Source organism: Ptychodera flava, chromosome 4, assembly GCF_041260155.1.
Source record: "Ptychodera flava strain L36383 chromosome 4, AS_Pfla_20210202, whole genome shotgun sequence".
Classification (NCBI taxonomy): domain Eukaryota; kingdom Metazoa; phylum Hemichordata; class Enteropneusta; family Ptychoderidae; genus Ptychodera; species Ptychodera flava.
This window is the reverse complement of record NC_091931.1, coordinates 35,802,395-35,823,739: the sequence shown is the minus strand read 5'-3', so window position 1 is coordinate 35,823,739 and position 21,345 is coordinate 35,802,395. Positions and strand designations below refer to the sequence as shown.

The 21,345-nt window shown below is 37.9% G+C and overlaps 1 protein-coding gene across 1 annotated transcript; it reads left to right on the top strand.

Moving 5' to 3' along the window:
- The first annotated feature begins 2,624 nt into the window (after nucleotides 1-2,624).
- On the top strand, nucleotides 2,625-21,112 carry LOC139132259 (gamma-aminobutyric acid type B receptor subunit 2-like). The gene is made up of 9 exons (XM_070698648.1): nucleotides 2,625-2,664; nucleotides 4,516-4,672; nucleotides 6,383-6,515; nucleotides 7,024-7,131; nucleotides 8,372-8,494; nucleotides 8,868-9,013; nucleotides 12,746-12,938; nucleotides 18,229-18,369; nucleotides 20,001-21,112. The coding sequence occupies exons 1-9, from the start codon at nucleotides 2,625-2,627 to the stop codon at nucleotides 20,025-20,027; spliced, it is 1,068 nt and encodes a 355-aa protein (XP_070554749.1). The 3' UTR covers nucleotides 20,028-21,112.
- Nucleotides 21,113-21,345: the final 233 nt, after the last annotated feature.

The following is a 21,345-nucleotide window of genomic DNA, read 5'->3' as shown; positions in this document are numbered from 1 at the left end:
ATTTTTAAAAAATAAATTAAAATCAAAATATGAAACAAGGAACGTTCAATAAAAGTAAACCCGAACTTGTGTCTTCAAATCTTATGAATGAAACAGAATTAATTGATTAAAGCTTAATTTGTGTTTACTGAAAATTGCTTTTCGGATTCAAAATATAAAGAAGGCGAAACAGAATTATGTTTCATTAATAATGAAATAGCAGAAGCTTTATTTAAAACGGGCCGTCAATCGTTTTTTTTTCAACGAAGATAAAAATGAAAAATAATTTTCGATTTGAAACATTTCAAATGTTGCTTTCTATGCCAAAAGGCTGTTTAATATTTTTGGGAATTGATTGGCCGCGAAAACCGTACCAAAAAATCGGTAAAATAAAAATTTTGTCTGCAAAAACGAATATTAAAAATTGGTGTTATTTCATTAAAATGAAAATGCATTTTGAAGGTAATTTCAATTTTCAATAAATTGGTTGGACGCTACATACACGCATTCAGTATCATTGTCAATGTCAGTAAACACCTGTTGTTCGAACTCAATTAAAAGTTAAATTGTTGATTGTTTTCCATTCTCTGTTCATTGAATAAACGGTAGCTGCATTGTGTGTAATGATACTTTAGTTAATCAAAGGAAGAGCTTCCCAGCGTTACCGACGACAATTGTTTGTATTTTACCCACTTGGTAGAATGTTCGTTATTGAATTAACAGAATTGTACATATGTTACACTGCATATACCTTTGCCATAAAATTAGCTCCTACGAATTGCAGCTTCTACTTTTGCCGAATTGGGTTTCATTTTCGGAAATCCAGTAAAATAGCCGAAAATACTTCCACGTGATTTTCGTTATTTTATTTGAGGCAAATTTTATTAAACCTCTTTAAATATGTCCATATATGGTCAAAGGGGCGATCCTTAGTATTCAAAATGCGCATGTGAGGGCGCTGCTTTTAAAAAGCGGCCACCCGCTTAAAATCTTTGATTGGTTAGATTTTCTCTTTCCATGGTAACTGTGGCAAAATTGGACAGGTGACAGTATACCTTTGAAGCACAACACTATACTGATACCTACGGCACTTTTATTCTTTATTCTTTTATGTGTTTTGTCCTACACAGAACGACATATTGAACTGTTTAGTTTTCACTTTGTATACACTGCCTTTATATGTAATGTGCATGGTTATTGTTGACAATTCAATTCAATTCAAGTCATCAATATCAACTTGGTCATATATACAGGGAGTGTGAACAAGCTGAATACTGGTTATTCTCAAGTGCTCAACCAGATGGACGTCCAACACTACCGTAGAGAACAATAGAGTTGGATTCAAACTGTAGTGGTGAATGGGTTAAGGGAGTATACCATGAAACTAGATGCAGAGCGGGAAAGTACCCATCAAAATCTGCATCTACTTATTTGTTTGAACCGAACAATATATCAGTATCTGTGTTCTAATTTCACTACAAATTGAATCATTTCATTGAAAAAGAACACTTATTGTTTGTTTCTCTCCGGGGATGTACATTTAATAAGCATTTGGCATATGGCTCATTACAATATTTACTCGCCGCTTTTATTGCTTTGCAAGAAAAAAAACAAATAACAATACTTTTTGTCTGGTTCAAGCAATTGTTTGTTCAGTATTGTAGAGAGAATGATACATGAAGAAACAGAAAGTGTCTTTTCCGTTAGAGCGAGAAAGACGGATTCGATATCTTAGTTTCTGACTGTATAGTATTCTGAAAAATGCCTGGTGTGTGAGTCCACGGCCCGTGGAGGGACCGTGGTGGGTCAAACAGCTATTTCATGACAAGATGTGGTCTACAAGCAATATGACCAGAGACTTTTCGCGTCATAGCCTTCCTGTGAGACAAGCGCTGAAAATAAAAGCAAGTCTAGATGATCTTATCGCATTTTGCTATTCATTCACTGTTTTAAAATCTTCTACAGGGTCCACTTAAATTCGCGGAGGACGGTGACAGGAAAGGTGTCATGTCAATTAAGCAAGAGAGAGGTAATAGTGACGACCTGCCTTTGTTATCCTGATGTGATAACAATGCTTTGCGAGGCCTGCTCTGCTGGTGATGTACGGCAGCACACTGTTTTGATAATGTCCTTATCCCATACAATGAACGTGTTAACGGTTGCTATACATATTGCCGTCTGCAGTGGTCCTATCTTGTCAACATATCAACACCGGACACAAAATTTGCCAATTTTCGAGGTTCTGCGGCCTTTATATTTTGATACGAGCAGCTGCAAGATTGCGATTTCACATCCTAAAATTTCTCCAGGTATGCGTGAAGTATCATTTGGTGATTCTACTGCTTGGAGAAATCGCGGATTTGTTGATATGGGTGGTACGGCTCATTCATTATAGACTACCGTACGATATTGGTTCAAACGCGACAGCTTTCAGTTACTCCAGAGCCGGGGGTGGGGGACGCCAGATGGCCCCATTCTGGAATTATCCACACTGTGAATATGTAAATTAATCTAAATTATCCAAACTGAAGAAAACCATGTCATAGGGGCACGGAAAACACTGTCTGAAAGTAAATTTCCTCCCTCTGATTGTAGACTCACGACAACTCGAAATTGGAAGATATCATGCCGTAGATGGCAGTATAATGTGGAGTGAACTACGGCAAGAAACTTGGAAGGAAAATGGTGAGTCCGTGTGTTATTACTAACTTGGTACATTTATTTCATTTGATGACAGAATTTATCTTTAAAGAAGACAAGTATGATGAATAGTGTAATTAATGAAAATTAACAATATTCGTCCATTGTTATGCTTCGCTGTCTGTATCAATTCTCTTTGAAGCTACTGGCAACCACATGGCGAAATCTACCCTTGGGCCATGGATTACGGCTACACATGAACCTTAACCTACGTACGACACACATTTCACTAGCAACCCTCCCTTCTGCTATCAACAAATCAATTCAGAGCGACAGCATACAATATGACTATCATGCGCTGGTGTTAATGACGGTAATCTTGATGAAATCATTGCCCTCGGCTCGGCCATGACCAATATTAACTTTCAAAAACACCTTCCTTTACCTGGATAACAAATCGTGATCTTGCCCTTGCTATCATCATGTCTGATTATTTAAATATGCATTGTATCCATGACGACCAACAGAAAAACTAAGCCGTTGCTCAATTAACAGTTCACACTAACTGAAAGACTGTCTCACTGATCGGCGATTTTTGAAGTAAACTTATTGAGGTGAAGTAAGCGTTAACTGAAACGGAAGAATCTTTTATCATGTAATCTTTTATCATATAAGACATGGGCATGTAATACAGTATGCATGTCAGGCAAAATGCGTCATTGTCATATTGTGAAACGCAAACAACAACAAACGCAAAACAAAAAACACACAAACCTTTCATGTTATGTCATGTCATTATTCTTACCATCTTCTCCAAAGATATAATGGTAAATCGGTTATGATGCTCAATTACTATAGAACGTACCCTTGCCAATATCGCCCCATCCTGGTGACGTTTACCGTAAAATATCAGCCGTGATGTAAACGTCAAGATATGCACGATAAACGTCATCAGTTTTGGGATGTTCCAACTACATTTGCAATTTGATAGTAAACAAAGTAAACAAACACAATGGCTGCTGCTCTCTGCCTATACGATGCGATGTTGCCGAAATAAACATTTGCAGGGCTCTGAGGAACAAGGCTATTTCGGGTGGCTAAATACAGGAATTATACGTTGAATCTTATAATGTTGTCCCATGGTTAGCTCTGCTAGCATGGTTAGCTATCCCATGGTTATTCCAAGCTCTCGCAGACATTCTACCGTTCGCACGGCACGGTCCTCCTCCTAGTGAGCGCATGACGTGACACATACGCCTGTTGACATGACAACTGTCAGTGTAAACAAACAAAATGGCCATCTCTCTCCCCCTTTTCGACGATCAAGCGCTACAAACATCAGAAGAAATTTAAAGCAGATCGGCAACGATTGTAATAACATATTGCAGCATGATAACTTCTTCCCGTGCGACAATTTTTGAGTCCCTGGAATCTCTTCCCATAATGTGTTCATTGAGATATGGAAAGTTTGTAAATAAAGCCCATTCACTCAAATGTTTGCATATTTATGCGTAAGGCGGAATAAAAGTCAAACCACAAATTTAAGGTTATCCTATCATATGTAAAATTCTTTGCACGGGTATATGATAAGTCGCTTATTTCAGCAATAAAGCACACCAAGTGAAGTGAATTGGTCAAAATCGAGTGGTATACCGTATATACCGTCGCTGGGTTTGATTTATGGATAATATTTTTAAACCTCTAACAAATATACGATATAACGCGGGCACAGCGATGCGCACATGACACCCCCTTTATTCGCCACACGATGCACGCCACAACTGTAAGTCCACAAAATCACCGGTATCTCCGAGACTAAAAGGGTTCTTATACACTGAATCAACTGAATGAAAGATGTTTAAGCAATAAAATGATACAAGTATCTTTCCCCTTCAGATGATAGACCACCCCCTGACAGCGACACAACGATTAGGATTGTCAAGATTTTGACGATTTCAACGACATCATTGTTGTGTATGTCCATCATGGCAGGATTTGGAATCATTTTGGCGATTGGACTTCTCTCGTATAATATCATGAACAGGAATAAAAAGTGAGTGTCTATTTTGTCTGATCAGATACAGATTCAGGCAGATTTAAAAAAAAATAATTTCCCGATCCGAATAAGGCTGGCGTGAAATAGCATTGCTTCAACCAATCGAAAACAATCAAAACAATACGGACAAAACCGAAAATTTCCTAAAAAGGACAAAACAACAAGGACAAAAACCCGAGGCATTATGAATTTCCATAAAGGTAAAATGCGAGGACAGAAATTCAAATTTTTCGCAAATGTTTTCAATACTTTTTTGGTTTTATTTGGGGGCCCATTTCGAAACTTATTGAGTAAATACAGTTTTCGTGGCTTATTTTTCTGAAACTCGAACATTTAACTTTTGCCCAATATAGTTAACATAGGGATAATGGCCGTTCTAAATATAAATATCGGTAAATATTAGGTAATTTAATGTTTCTCTGGTACAAAATTTTTCTTGTCGATATGGATTTTTATTCTTTATTTCGAAAGGGGATACTGTAACGTTTCCCAAAGAGAAGTTTGAGCAACTTAAAAACTTGAGTAATTTAATATCGAGGCGCGGACTACTTTAAAGTGGCACTCACACTGGTAACATTTTTAAAACACATTTTTTTAATGCCAACGGTCGATATTTGACGAGGCGACTGCGCGCGGATCGCGAGATATCGATAAAAACATGTCTTCAAAAAAGTAAAAGTTTGAATTCCGGTGGCCCACCTAAATTCAGCTTCCGAACATCGAACGTTCGGCACTGTGGCCATTGTCAACTAAGCTATGGAGTACGAGTCTACGCTGACGCTGCTGTACGCCACAGTACCACTGGCGTCGGTGATCGGTCATGGCCTGTGGGAGAAAGCTGAGTCTTACTGACTTGGCGTATAAACGAAAAACAATTTTTGCTGATTCCACCAGAATTGACAAAGGTGACTAGCACAGTTACGTGCGGTTGATACATAGCGGCCGCCGCGTGATATGCATAGACGCATGCCACGCGCGCATACCACGCGCGCGGCGTACTGTGGCAGACGACAAAATGTAGTCATCGGAGGCGGCTAATATTTGACATGTAAAAACTGATGTTTATGTGGTATTGGTTAAAAATATAATACAACCGATTTAGAATAATGAAAACGACAAAAACTAAGGAAAAGTTTTTAAAAACTTACCTGAGGTAAAGGCATAATGCTGTATATAAAGTCTTTGCAGTGGGAAGTAAATTAATTGCGTCGTTCGAACTTATTGTAGACTCCCTAGAATATCGTCAATCAGCACAACAACAAACCTTCGGGGGATTTCGAGTCAAAATTAGAACGATCGTAAAACTTCGGGATGTGAAAAATACGCTCGGGAAATGACATGTTTTTATCGATATCTCGCGATCCGCGCGCAGTCCCCTTTTCAAATATCGACCGTTGGCATTAAAAATATGTGTTTTAAAAATGTTACAAAGTTGGAGTGCCTACTTTAAAATATGAAGCTTCATGTATGAAAGGGTTAAACTTTAATTGACCCATCCTCACCTGACCGTGCATGAACGGTCATCGTCATTTTCCTTCCAACGTCATTATAAAGTTAATGAACGGTGCTGCTTTACGTAAGTAGAACATCGTTCCGAGAGTTTGTCACTTTCCATAAGACCTCTATCCTTTATGCTTGATTTGTTGACAATTCTCAGGAGTCTAGTCTGTATATTTAATGAACCACTGAATGTCTTCTCATTCATAGAGTCATTAAGATGTCAAGTCCGAACATAAACAGCATCATGATGTGTGGTTGTATTGTCACTTACTCAAGCATCATTTGCAATGGACTTGACCGTAAATTGCTGACAATGGAACAGTTTACACAAGTCTGTCAGGTATTTCAAATATTACTTATAGTGGTAATATAACACACACAAACATATATATATATATATATATATATATATATATGTGTGGGTGGGTGTGTGTGTGGGTGTGTGTGTGTTTTGCACTGATACTTTTTGTTGATATTTTAAATGTTGTGATATTTGTGCTATTTCTCCATTTTCTATGGTTTATCCTGTGAGGTAGTTCTCGGAAATAGAAGATACATAAAAAAATGGAAACTTTACAAAAGACATACCGCAAAGGAGATTGTAAACCATTCTGGGATAATGTAATTGCAGTCATATGTCATAATCGATGTCCTTAATCCCTTTACTAATATAACATTATGTTTATGTTACATTGTTATATTTATGATGATAAAATATCATACTTAAATACAATCATAAATATTAACATAGATATCAAATGAAAGTCTTAAAATCAACATGTTTACCCAAATGTTTGAATGTGACAGTTAATATGACCTGTACCCTTCTTGTATTGACGATGAAATAGACCCGTCCATGGATGTTATCGCTTGGTTTTACGTTATCATTTGGTGCAATCTTTTCAAAACTGTGGAGAGTGTACGTAGTGTTCACCACTCAAGTGCACAAGCGTAAGGTAAGGCCATGAAGCATCGTTTACTATGATCACTTACCGATACTTCAAAGGTATACAGTCACCTGTAATCTAAATATACCCATATGTCGTCAAAGGGGCGTTCCTTGGTATTCAAAATGCCCATTTGAGGGCGCTGTTTTTAAAAAGCGGCCACCCGCTTAAAATCTGTGATTGGTTCGATTTTCTCTTTCCATGGTAACTGTGGCAAAATTGGAACAGGTGACAGTATACCTTTAAGGGTCCAAATAGAAAAGTGAAAACTCGTGAAATACACTGCAAATGTCTATGGTAAACGATATGGGCCAAAACGAATCAATAGATGATTACCGGTTTATTTAAAAAAAGATCATGTCAATTTTTAAATATACTACACGTTTATATACCCATAGTTGAGCTGTATACAATGCTAGGTATGGTGGAGACGGTTGACATGATGATACTAATTTATATGCAAGTAGTGTCATCATCGACCGTCCAAGATGAAATAATATCTATGCAGGTAATGTAACAGTCATGAATATTTGCAGAGCATGCCGAGGTGTTTTCGATGGACAACTGGCAATTTTCTTGGCTAAGCACTCATTCAAGTATACCATAACAATTTTCAAAACTCGTTTACTATTCCAGCTATAAACAGAATCGCCTCAAGGAATAATTGAAACAATCAACAAGACTAAGGATAACAGTTTTGCTGTCGAAAATGTCTCAAGATGTCTCTGTGTACAATGCATCAATGCACAATACATTATGTGTTCTATGTATGTTCAGAATAGATTCTTTGTCAAAACGCACAGAATTTTTCAGGAGAAAACCATAAACCCTGTTACCTTGTGCCAGTGTCAGTTAATTTAAGTCCATATTTCGATACTTTTCGACAAAAGGCCTTGCCCCAGACTTCGACATTAGGCGTCAGACCAACGATGACTTTTATATAATCAGGTGCAAATTGCGAGGTAGTTGTGATGTTTACGTCATGTTTATCCATGTCTGCCACAATCGTGATAAGTGGGAATGGCTCAAGCGTCCACGTTGATTTTGGCCGAGTATGGCGACGGGAAAACTGTGAAAAACGCCAGCAGTCGTGGCTATGACAATACACTGTGAGCAAAAAGGCGGCAAGCTATCTTAAAGTCAATGCTGATTGTGTTGCAAGTGGCATCATGTGACCTTCTGAGAAAGCACGGTTTAAATGCCCGTGCTCAGAGCTAATACATAGATATGTATACATTTCTTAACACAGTGCGTACGCGACCATAAACTGTTTTTGATGGTGGGTGTTATGGTGACCGTTGACTTGGTGATACTGATATCTTGGCAAGTACTGTCACCAGCTATCGTTCAAGACAAGGTAGTTTCAGTCGAGGTAGGCAACTGAGGGGTTTCAACTATTAAGTCTGCTTGCAACATCTGCAATACATGATAGGTATATCGCTTTCAAGAAGGCTATCCTTTACCCTCGAAATGAATTGCCTCTGGATTTTGATCTTTCTAGTTTATCCTTTGGATATTAGTAGTTGTAGTATTTGTATTACCTGCAACTCTGGATAACTAGAGTCAATGTGAATGTGTATCATCACGTGTATATGATGTTCAATCGGTCAGTTTTTACTTCGTCGGTTTTGCTGTTTAGTGAAAGCCGGCCATTTTTATGTGATTTCCATTCCAAAATTAAGGACAATGTCCTCTATACTGCCATACAATCATGTGATTCTAACGCAATTTTGTTCCCAATCTAGGAAGCAGTATCAAAGGATTCAGTTGTGGAGTACGTCTACACGATTCAGAGCTGTTACTCACATGGTATGCAGAAGTTCGCCATCACGATGTACGTCTACAAGGGCATGTTACTCTCGTTTGGAATTTTTCTAACATGGCAGACAAGGTAAAAAAATGCAAGCTTATGTATTTTGACGGCATATCAACAATTGAACATCAGTCATTATGTCCAGGGTGAGCTGACAAATTGTCCTAGCGCCAACGTCAAAACTTGTACACCTCTGCCTTTTTAAAATAAAGAAATAAGGGAGCGTTCAGTTATTATGGCCGGGGGTGGGCCGGCAAAATCCAGGGGGGGGGGTTTCACCTCAAATTTGAAAAATGCAAGGGGGGGTCATGTCTTTTTCAAACAGCTCAGAAGGGGTCACTTAATTTTCATAAGTATTCGTCCCGTCATATAGCAGTTTCAGTGTTCAGAAATATTCTGCGAGAAAAAAATGATTCGTTGCATGATAACATTCTCTGAAGTTATTCAACTGCAATTCTGAACAAAAGTATAATTATCTGTCACATGAACATCTTGACTTAACAACTCTGAGGCTTGTCGTATTGTAAATCAAGCTCACTGCACTGAGGGCAATGAACAATTCCTATTACTTACATATTAGAGATATAGCAAGTTTTGTCAGGGAAATTATTTAACAGTTACCTGTACTGAGACTACTAGTACATGTACCATGAAAAGTTAAATGATACTTTTAGGTGAAATTCCAATATCATAATTGTTGTCCACATCTGTACTTTTAAATACCCTATTTGAATCAAGTACATTTGTATCGATTATCAAACACCTATGAAAGCACACATTAGTTTAGCATTGTAAAAATATTCTTAGTTTTTCTCATAGACTCCAATGTATAGTGAATCAACATTTCGGTGAAATTCCAAAATCCAATTTCTTGTACACATATCAATCTTTAACCATCCTAGCTTAACTAAGTACTTTAAAATGAATAATCAAATGTCTGTAAATACACAGATTTTGATAGTTTTGTATTGGAAAAAAAATATTCATACTTTCCTCATAGACTCCCATGTATAGTGGATGAAAACTTTCAGTGAAATTCCATAATCAGATTTCTTTTACACATAATATGCACCTCTAACCATCATATTCTAATCAAGTACAATTACGTTAATTATTAAACGTCTGTATATGCACAAGTATACCAAGTTTTTCATTGGAAAAAAAAATATCCACAATTTTATGATTGACTCCCATGTAAGTGGATGAAGATTTTTGGTGAAATTCTAAGGTCAAACTTTTTGTCCACATGCCAGTTGTAACAATCCTATTTCATTTAAAGGGACATTAGCTGTAACTTTTCACTAATTTTTCACTACTCTCTTTCAATGTTTCAACAACGGAATTTTACTATAATCCGATCATCATGACCAATGCCCGGTGTCCTGCTTGCCAACACAGCCTGTATGTGTGAAATGGTCATTGTTATTGTTGATAAATGTGTTCTAGTCCGGACCTGAATACAAAATTTAAACAATAACAATGCAGATTATACTCATATAGGGTATATTTATGAGCTAAATGTTAGGAATTTCTTCATGGTTCAGGGATTCAAACCAGAAACTGCAGATGATACACAGAACAAACAAAATTTAAAAAATGACCAAAGTTACAGCTAATGGATCTTTAAGTACATTTATGTAAATTATCAAATATCTATAAATGCATAGATATAGTTTTGCATTGAAAAAGTGTTACATAGTTTTCTCATACATTACCATGTAATAGTGAATCAACATTTTCAACAGCTGATTTTTAATTAAATCCAAATATCAAAATTTTGTACACACACGCTTGCACAAATATATTGCGATCCACCAGTAATTTCTGTCCTACCCCTTTGAAGGGTAACTTCAAAATTATAGCAAGTCAGAAGGGGAAATCTAAGCATTAACATCTTGTGAGTTTGTAAGGAAGGTCATTTGAAAAAATCTAAGCTTTTTTTTGGATTCGATCGCTCCATACCCCCCAGGTGTTTTTGTGTGCAGCTTTACTCAAGCAATGTGGGGGGGGGGGGGGGGTCATGAAATTTTTGTCATCTTGAAAGGAGGGTCGTCAAGTTTTTGGCACAATGGGTAGGGGGTTCACTCATTTTGACTGATGCGCAGGAAGAATTTGCCGGCCCACCCCCGGCCATAATAACTGAACGCTCCCTAAATAAGCAAATAATTAATACTATGAATTTCATACATGTATGACCCAAGAACCCAACATATAGAGCAGTTTTTTTGTCAATTTGATATTTCAATATATATTTTTGTGATAAAGCTATGGTACTAGTTGTGAGGGTGTACCGATTTTTAGTTATTGGTATTTTCAAAAAAAACACTGATGATGTAGTTTCCCGAAATGTACGTGATTTGCCCAACTTGTGATTGATACCTTTCATGGCTGATATATCTTGGTTTGATCAATATTTGTAGCAAATCTCATCAAATTGTGTGCTGTCGTTCTCACTGTATAGTCCTTTTTTTCTAAAATCATGTAAATGAGCAAAAAGTAAGCAAGTCACACCCACCCAAAACTAGTCAGTTTTTGCCATTTGCAAACTAAATCTATGTACTAGATTTGATTCTTATCTGAATAATCCTTTTTGAGATATCGGACCAACAGAAAGACAGAGAAACACACAGACACACAGACAGACATCGCTGCGACAGTAGCCCACGTGTGTGAATACGTGAGCTAAAAATATAATGATGGATAGATAAAAATGATGCCTAGTGATGAATACAGTAAAACAATCGATTAGTTTATTGCTGTATGCAGATAAAAGCTCTTTCTACAGAAAAGCAAGTTGATGTAATTCTGAAATACAAGCGTTACTAAATTTTCCAATAAAGAGTTTGCCCCCTCTCATCATATTTGCCTCTCAGTGAAATATACAAAACATCTTAATCTCTACTCATACATTAAAGCAAACACTGGCATTTTTTTATTTCATGGACATATACTGTAGCTTTAGTACCAAGCTGGAAACATATCTGTTAACGCTGCCTGTTACGGTAGAAGGCGCCTCGGTGACAGAAATATGGTTTTCTTCTGATCTACCACTTGTGGGGTTCATTTTAAAGCTCTTGATGAAAAAAAAGTTTTCACCGTCTCAGTTGATCGAAAATTGAAAATTGTATTGTTCCCCATAGAGTTAATGTAAGGATGGAAGTCGTTTTGAATTTCAAATATCGGTAAACCTTGGGTACTTTGTTTATCTTGTTCCAAAATTTGCACGGTGACCCCCGATTTTTATTCTCTATTTTGAGAGAGAATGGTTGAAAAATTCCTTGAAGAAGGTTTGAGCAAAAGTTTAAGTCTTTCACTTTCGAGGCGCATTCTACCTTGACTGTGACCGACTGCTGTAGTGGTAAATTTTAAACTTGAACCGTACATCCGGGCGTCCCCGGGTGGGGCTTCTTCAATAGAAAGATATAAGGTTATGTGCAGCCCCAATAGGTCACTTTTGCAAGAAAAAAACTCGACTGTTAATCCGGAAAAACCAAACCATAGGAACCTAGGAATCAATAATTCCTATACTATAGGAAAATCTTCACGCGCAGTACAATATAAATGACCTGGAGATATTGAACCTGAAGATATTCGCAAAGTTTTGACCAGACATTTCTACCAATTTGTCAATTTTGAGAGTATACATAGGTAGATGTTTCCAAGTTGGGCGACACATCCCTGCAATATGAAAATATTCACCGTCTCTCCCCGTGCTTTGTTGATGAACTGCCCCGAAGAGACGCTTCTGGTCTGAAAACGTAAACTGTACGAGACGTAATGACAAAAATCACCGTTGTTATGTACCTACAGATTCGTGCAAATACCTGGATTGAACGACAGCAAATACGTCGGCGCTTCACTGTTAACCGTCATTATCTTCAGCGTGATTGGACTACCAATATCCATACTACTGAGGGAAAACCTGAACGCTGTTTACATCACCATCAGTTGTTTCATCTTGTTCTGTACAACTGCCACGCTGCTCTTGCTTTTTGTTCCTAAGGTAAACTTTGATTGCTTAGTTTGCTTTTTTAATGTGCACCTGATATTCGGACTCTAAAACTTTTACAATTCTTTTCTGATCTACCACTTGTGGGGGTTCATTTTAAAGCCCTTGGAATAAGGAGACTTTTCACCGTCTTAGTTTTTCGAATTAAAAATTTCATTTTTCTCCAAACCTAACACAGGGATGGCGCAAATTTTGAATATCAAATATCGATATATATTGGGAAATGTATTTCTCTTGTTCCAAAATTTGCACGGTGGTCCCAAATTTGTCTTCTTTAATTTGAAGCCGAATAGTTGAAAATTCCTTGAGGACAGTTTGATCAAAAGTTTAAGCCTTTCACTTTCGAGGCGCATATTACCTTAAAGGGAGCTGTAATGTAGTCGTATTCTATTTTCAAAATAAATGTCTGTTAATTTCGTATTCTAGTTGACAAAGTGACCACAGGTCATCCTAACTTTGCGACAATGTTTCTTATGAGTATGATCCGTATGATAATAGCGTGCGCAGCGAAAACTGATGAAGTTTTTCATACACGGTCCCTCAACCAATTCGAAACGCTTGTTTCAGGTCGCTTTTGGTAGGAGAAATCGATACTCACGATCTTTGTCACCTTGGAACACGCCCAACTCACGAAAGAAGTAACTAATCTCAAACTGAGGGGGCGCCTGTCGTTAGTGAGATTTTTTATGACTCATGACGTACGCATCTCAGTGTTATCTGCTGCAGATATCTATAAATCATTGGTTTTTCTTGGATATTGACCAATGTGGGATCAAGATGTATTCCTGACCTATTTCCACATACTTGAGCAGCTACAACTTGTGACAGTCCCTCTACCGAGACTGCGCAACATGTCTAGCTTTGGTGTTTCGTGGTATATAAGCCACCTCATATGGGGAGTTCACCATTAAGAATTTTCCACCTTATGAATTATGCACATATCTAATTTTTTAAACCAACGAACAAGGCTAGAAATTTTGCTTCTGTTGCGCTTTGACCAAACGGTGAAAACCTAAAAAGTAATATCCCAAATTTTTGGATAACCTGAAATGACCTTCGACCAAGAATAATGTATTTCAGCTCGTACAACATGTCATTTCCTGTTTTTGGCGGCATTGGGCGACTCCTGATTATCCTTTGCTCAGGACTTATTCAGACAAATCACGACTACCTTGGAAAACAACGTCTTTCGGAGATTGCTGTCCTGCAGCTATATTTAAAGGGACATAAGCTGTAACTTGTGGCAAGTTTTCCAGTATTCTGCTACCGTGTCTGACCCCAATCCGTTTGTCATGCTTAAAATTCATTTCAAGTATTCTTTTTTTTTTGTCAACATGTGTAGTGATCACTGTTTATTGTTTTCAAATAAATTCTAGTCCGGACTTGAATACAGTTTTCAACAATAACAATGGAAATTATACTCACTTGGCATTAACACAAAACAAAAGTTTTGAAAAATTAGCCAAAAGATACAGTTTATGGATCTTGAAACATGATAATCTGTTTTGTCAAGAAGGTACGCTCAACTCTTTCAGGTTAAATCTGTCATCGACTGTTGTTGTTGTTATTGTTATCATTGTTATTATTATTATTATTATTATTATTATTATTGTTGTTGTTGTTGTTGTTGTTGTTATTATTGTACTTGGGCCTCAGCCCAAGTACATTTGTTTTCATTCCGTGGGAAAAAACTCTGTAAGGTATAACCATTTCTGGCTGAGACCAGGGAGGGCAAAATGTCTTGGCTTCATCTTTCTTGGCATAATAAATGGCGTAATGATATTAACTGAATGGAAGTGCTGCTCTCAGCCAGTCTTGAATAAGTGAGATGTGAATATTAATGCTTCTCTATCTGAGTTTTTGCCACAAAGTCTTCTGAATATAATCAAAATGTGCATCGAAATGCAACAATTAATGCACCCTCCGTTTCCTAGGCGAAGGCACGACCCTTGCTACACCCACTGGACGAGCCAAAGTGGGAGGGGTAATTTCAGTTGGTCGAACAAGAGGGCTCGAGACCAGAATTTAACATTTAAACTTGAAACATGTTTAATCGCTGACAAGATGTGGACTAGTGTTAATCAAAGTAAAAGTGTAAAAAGGAAAGGTTTTATATCCCAGACACAATGAAAAACATTACGACTGGAAACTGTACCCCCAGTTGAGAATAGTAATGCCCATCCTTGAGCTGAGAAAACCAGACCATCATTTCGAAATAGAGCTGCAGATTCGAGAAGCTCGTTCAAAATAGCTAGGTACACCCCATAAAGGGGTGGTTTCGAGTTTTGAGGGCAAATTTCGCCTCCTTCATATAGAAATCATACGTTTGTTTTTCCAGGAGAACACACCATTTGACACAAAATTTGCATGTAAAGGGGTCGCCAGTAAGCACGTGGTCAAATCTGACATAAGAAACAATATGAAATGTTGGGTAAAGCCAGTCCAAAATAAACTGATTTGAACTTTTGTGTTTTGTAATTTATACCACTGCAGTAACATTACCTTTTTTTGACAACATCACACAATGTAATACGTTTTGAAACTGAATACTCTGACGTATTCTGTGTCTCCTTTGCTAAAAAATACGGTATGCCGATTACCATGTAAGGAGATGATGACGTCAAGACAGATTTGTAGTGCGTTTGGTCCTGGATGGTGCACTAAGTTTTGTCAAGGTAGCTTGTGTATTTATTTCATAAATGGGAGAGATTAGGGTCGATCTAAACGAAGGCCGAAGAATGTTATGATACTCTAAGCGAGCTGAACTCTAACCCGAATGGCTGGATAATTTGGAGGATGTCTAGAATGATCTCGTCTCATTAAGATTATTTGGCGGTCAGTATTGAATTTCAACTGCGTCACAAGTTTGCGAAATGAGTATTCCGTCGAACGGTCAACGAATGATATTTTAGAAATCTGGAGACATGGCGCATCGCATTTTTATTTTAGTATTTTATATTTTACAAAAGATTTAAGAAGCAATGATTTTGTCGAAAATTCTGAAAAAAATATAGGAAGATTTGATCGCGAACACATTTTCACTTGGGGTCAACTAGCCCTGCGTACGATGCTGCGTGTTCCGCTACAGCTAAATCGCCCCGCTCACCACACTGCAAAGACCCGTACGTAGGGTCGGTGACTTCAAATCCATTTTGGGACTTGACGTAAAAAGCCAAATTACTGCCGAAATTCAGCGTTCTTGGGCCCAAGTCGTATCCCAGCCTATCTCAGCTACTCGATCGCTTCCAAAAATGACAGTCTTTTATTCACTTCTCGTAAATAACCGTCGATGTCGGCAACTCTCTCGCTAGCCCTGCGTACGATGCTGTGTGTAATTAGCTGTAGCACATAGCATCGTACGCAGGGCTAGGGGTCAACATGGGGTCGCAGCCATGTTGCCTCAAAACTTATTTCTGTCTGCACTCAAAACTCAAAAATGTCGGATGTGAACCTAAAAAATCGATGCAATTTTGTCAAACTTTGGCGAATTTCAGCCTATAGACAAAATTTCATCTAGGTAAGGTAAATTTACTGAAATTTGATCGACAAATAATCCTGAGCTTGAACGTGACAGCTCACCTTCTCCGGGAAGTCAAGCATCCAGCTGCCTAGCTGCAGTACAGTAGCTCGAGGTTTTGCCTGGGTATTTGGGTCGGACGGCAAAACCAGACTTGCCGTCCGACCCAAATACCCAGGCAAAACCTCGAGCTACTGTACTGCAGCTACCAGCTGCCCATATGCAGTTGCCCATATGGCCAGGTTTATGAGATTGTTTTCAAGCGACGGCGGCAGACCGTACGGGGCTCTGGATATGAACCTACCGCCGGTGTAGCTGTAATAACTGTTGCGTTGTTTTTAGTGCCCACGGACGAAGTCCTGGGGGAGTTATAGGTTTGGTCATGTCAGTCCGTCCGTCCGTCCGTTCACGCAGATATCTCAGACATGCCCTGGTCAATTTCTTTCAAACTTTGCACAAGAATAGTACCCAACCCCATACAGATGCACGTCGATTTGTTTCACAATGCGATCGAATTTGGCCGTGTTAGAGGACTTTTTACTTTACACCTCCATAGACTCCCGTGTATAAGGCAGTTCTCCATAGACTCCTATGTATAAGGCCAAGAAAAATAAAAATTTAGTTTCTCATCGTATTCATATTGCCCAAAGGATGCAGTGACACAGTTTTTTGTCCCCACGGATAAAGTCCAGGGGGCTTATAGATTGGGTCATATCCGTCCTTGAGTCCATCAGTGAGTCCATCGGTTCACGTAGATATCTCAGACATTTTGACAAAATATCATGTGACCTTGGTGACCTTTGACCTCAAATATACATTATTGTCCATAACTCAGTAACCACAAGTGCGAAACCTTTCATATTTGGTATGATGGGACATCTTATGACGCCACATATTATACTCCATTAATTATGCGCATATCTTATTTTGAGCGAGCCAATAGAGTTAGAGGGTCTGATTTTTGGTATATAGGGATAAGTTAACAATATGATTTGTTTGACAAAACGTCACGTGACCTCAATGACCTTTGACCTCAAATATACATATTTGTCCACAACTCAGTAACCACAAGTGCTACACCCTTCATATTTGGTATGATAGGACACCTTATGACACCATATATTGTACCTCATTAATTATGCGCATATCTTATTTTGAGCGAGCCAATAGAGCTAGAGGTCTGATTTTTGGTATATAGGAATAACTTAGCAATACAATTATTATGACAAAATGTGACGTGACCTCAATGACCTTTGACCTCAAATATATATATTTGTCCACAACTCAGTAACCACAAGTGCTACACCCTTCATATTTGGTATGATAAGACACCTTATGACACCACATATTGTACCTCATTAATTATGCGCATATCTAATTCTGAGCAAGCCAATAGAGCTGGATGTCCGATTTTTGGTATATAGAGATAACTATAGGGTAGAAATCTAAATATGCCCATCTAAATATTAGACATCTACCATCGAGAACAAAAGAAATTTGCTGTAATTTGAATATTTAAGGATTTTAAGCAATTTCCACTATAAATAAAGAACCCCTGCCTCAAACTCCACAAAAGTTGCTAGACATATTTTGCCGTTGTCATGCCATTGCTTCGTTTAATAACCAGTTAATCAAATGCCTAATTGACAGGAGGAAATTCAAGACCATATTTGAATAGTAGTATATATTGTCCTCAAAATTACTCTATCACGGCCCAAGTACTCATTGCCTTCAGCAATACTGCCTTGTTATTATTATTTTCATTAGATTGTGGCAGAGAAACGTGGAGAAGATGGGATGGGAATTCGAATCCAGGTCATCCCTCCCACAGAGATGGGAGACGTACCTTCCTACAGAAATAGTAGAGCCAGCATCTCCATACTGTCGTCAAATCCAGTCCATTCACAGGTAATGCCTTGGACTCAACTTATCAGAAATTAAGTTGTGACATCTGACATTTGGCGCATACAATGTTGATAACAAATTTTAGTTCCAAGGTGGACGAGGGCCTTAGTATCTATGTGTATGTGACATAATTTGATATTAAGTTTATTTGTCGACCAGATGAAAATCGAGATGAATGTTCCTTGGCGTTTATACTTGTACACACACAAAACAATGTACACATAAAAGCAATCACAGACAGGGAAAATAACAAAGCAATGAAAACTGCACTACAAGAAAGCATGGCAGTCTTTAAAAAGCAAAAGTTTTACCGACAAATATTACAGTTTTGAACTGCTCGCGGATAAAAACCAATATTTAACACGACTTGACCTGCACTTCATGGATCTGAAACGTTTTTCCAGAGGGTAGAAGTTTGAAAAACGATGTGCCAGACGAGAAACATCTGCGATTATTTTGTTTGATCTGCGTTTTAGGCGAATGCTCATAAAGTGATCAGATGGAACGTCCCATCCAATCAATTTAGAAGCAACTTTGACTGTTCTTTCGAGTTTGTGGTTTACCTGCCGTGTTGTGTTAATGCCATGCTAAATAATGATAGGAAAAATAAGAACACCCCTATGGCTGTTCTGTTAAATGAATTAGAGTTCTAACATCGCCACAAAATTTATTGAGTTGACGGGGTGAACAAAAAACATTGTTGTGCTTTTTTGACAATTGTGTAATACGGATATCCCATCTTAATGCGTTTGTAATAGTTTAACCTAAATATTTAAGGAACAAACCAACCTCTGAACGATAAATAGACTTAATTTGAAATTAACCCCGTGACCGTTGTGTTGTTCCGGTCAAAATTACTACTTTATCATTTGGCGTTAGAAACTCTAAATTTATGGGATTTACTTACTGTAAAGTTCATTACCAGGTGACAGATAATTAACAGGCTACGTCACACTCAATTGACTAGAATTTGGAGATAACAAGTGTATATGTGTGCAAGAAATCTGATTTTTGAATTTCACCCAATTGTGTCATGTCATTATACATGGCAGCCTATGGAGCAAACTATGAACAATTTTTCCCCTACAAAAATAACTTATCCTGTGCATTTACACATGTTTGACAATTGATATGAACGTCTTCCACTAGAATTCGTTGATTAGAAAAGCATTTGTGTACAGGAAATTTGATTTTGGAATTTCTCCCTAAAGTGTCATTTCACTATACAAGGCTGTCTATCGAGCAAACTGTAAACACATTCTTTCCCATATAAAACAATATTTATCTGTGCATTTGTATATATTTGACAATTGATTCACATTTAATTTACTAGAGTATAGTGGTAAGAAGTACTTAGGTATACAACAAATATGATATTGAAATTTCATCAGATTATGTTAATGCGTAGTACACTGGAGTCCACGAGGCAAATGTCACAGTAAAATTTCGATACAACACTACCTACAGCCGTTAGATCAATCAAACTTGGTTTGCATTGAGTTTAAAAAGGTGGAACCGGTCTCACGGAACTCTGGAATTTTCAAGCCCTCCTGAACACTCAAGTTTTTTGTGCCCCCTCCCTCCTCCATTTTCTCTTCTGTCGCCTGTCGTTAAGAGTGATCATTCTCTTACAGGCGGTAGTCTCTGAATCCACACTGTGAGCTATTCTTTGTATAAGGAAACCAACTGCTGGATGAAGTCTGTGTGATGACTCTTCATGGAAATTCCATTCACTCCCTGTGAGGTCACCGTCACAAGCATTGGCCTCTTGGTGCGAGGCCCCGGTGATGCATTCAACTTTTTACTGGTTGCATCGCAGGGCCCTCGCGAAGCGACGTGTCTCGTGCCTATGGCATGAGCGCTATCTTCTGACTCTTTGCGTCATGAACTCTCCAAACAATCATCTGTTACTGACTACGTTCTATTGAGCTTTACATTAGTTGTATTAGATTTCTAGAGTTAGTCATTTTAGTCTTTGTACCTTGCTGTGATTTTTGAGTTCTGTTTGTTTTAAAGTAATTCGTTAAACTCTACCCGGTAGAGGCAGGCCAAATAGTATTGTATGTTTCGTAAAAAATAGCTTAGTAAACATATCAAACAATTCAAAAGTGGTTTAGATTTAACAGTAGTATTATGGTTAAAATTGGACCTTTTCAATAGGCACAGTTATATTTGTACAATTTATGTTACGCCACAGGGCTCCTTAAGATATAATGCATATTGAAAATTATATGTTACTTTTTCCAAACCAGTATGATGACTGTCAATTTATATTATTAAGCGATTTAATGCACCGACAGGTGGACTTGATGACAAAATCGTTCTCGACACATCTGACAGTCTGTAAATACTTATGTAAATGATGACGTTGAAATTGACAGAAATACTTGTGACACTGACGCGACTGCTGTTTTTGTACTGCACAATGGGCAGATTGCCTTTAGCACAAATGAAGATACCTATTGCAATTTTTTTGAGTTAGACAGGATAGCACTGTAATAGCTTGGAGTGAATTTCCAACGCTCAGTAAATCAAAGTTGTATCGTGCAAATTAGATCGAAGTATGTGTCAAATCACCAATAGAGGGAGTTTTCTAGAGACTCTGTGACACATGTATCAGTCGTTTGACCTTTAACCTCAAACTCCTTCTTTGCTACAACTTGGTGTAGTTTCTTATTTCTGTGTTATCTTCGATTTATTTCAATTAATCGTTCCAATCTTCCAAAACCACATTCTATACGTAATCTCGAAGGAATGCTTACACTTGAATAAACCCATTTATCTCACAAATCAGATAATTGCTTTGTCTCATTGTTGATTGCACTACGGAATATCATCATGGAGCTGTGACACAGTAATGGCAGACGGATTAACAGAATCATCAAGGGAGATGCAGCATACAGGTGTGACAGAACAACACAGACCCCCCAACGTCCCAGGGAGTGTACCAATGTATATGGGATGTGAGAGGTTTATTCC

Coding starts and splice junctions, on each gene's coding strand:
- LOC139132259 (XM_070698648.1), top strand. CDS start 2,625: ATGTGGAGTGAACTACGGCAAGAAACTTGGAAGGAAAATG. Junction 7,132..8,371: donor CTCAAGTGCACAAGCGTAAG/GTAAGGCCATGA, acceptor TTCTTAACACAG/TGCGTACGCGACCATAAACT. Junction 8,495..8,867: donor ACAAGGTAGTTTCAGTCGAG/GTAGGCAACTGA, acceptor TTCCCAATCTAG/GAAGCAGTATCAAAGGATTC.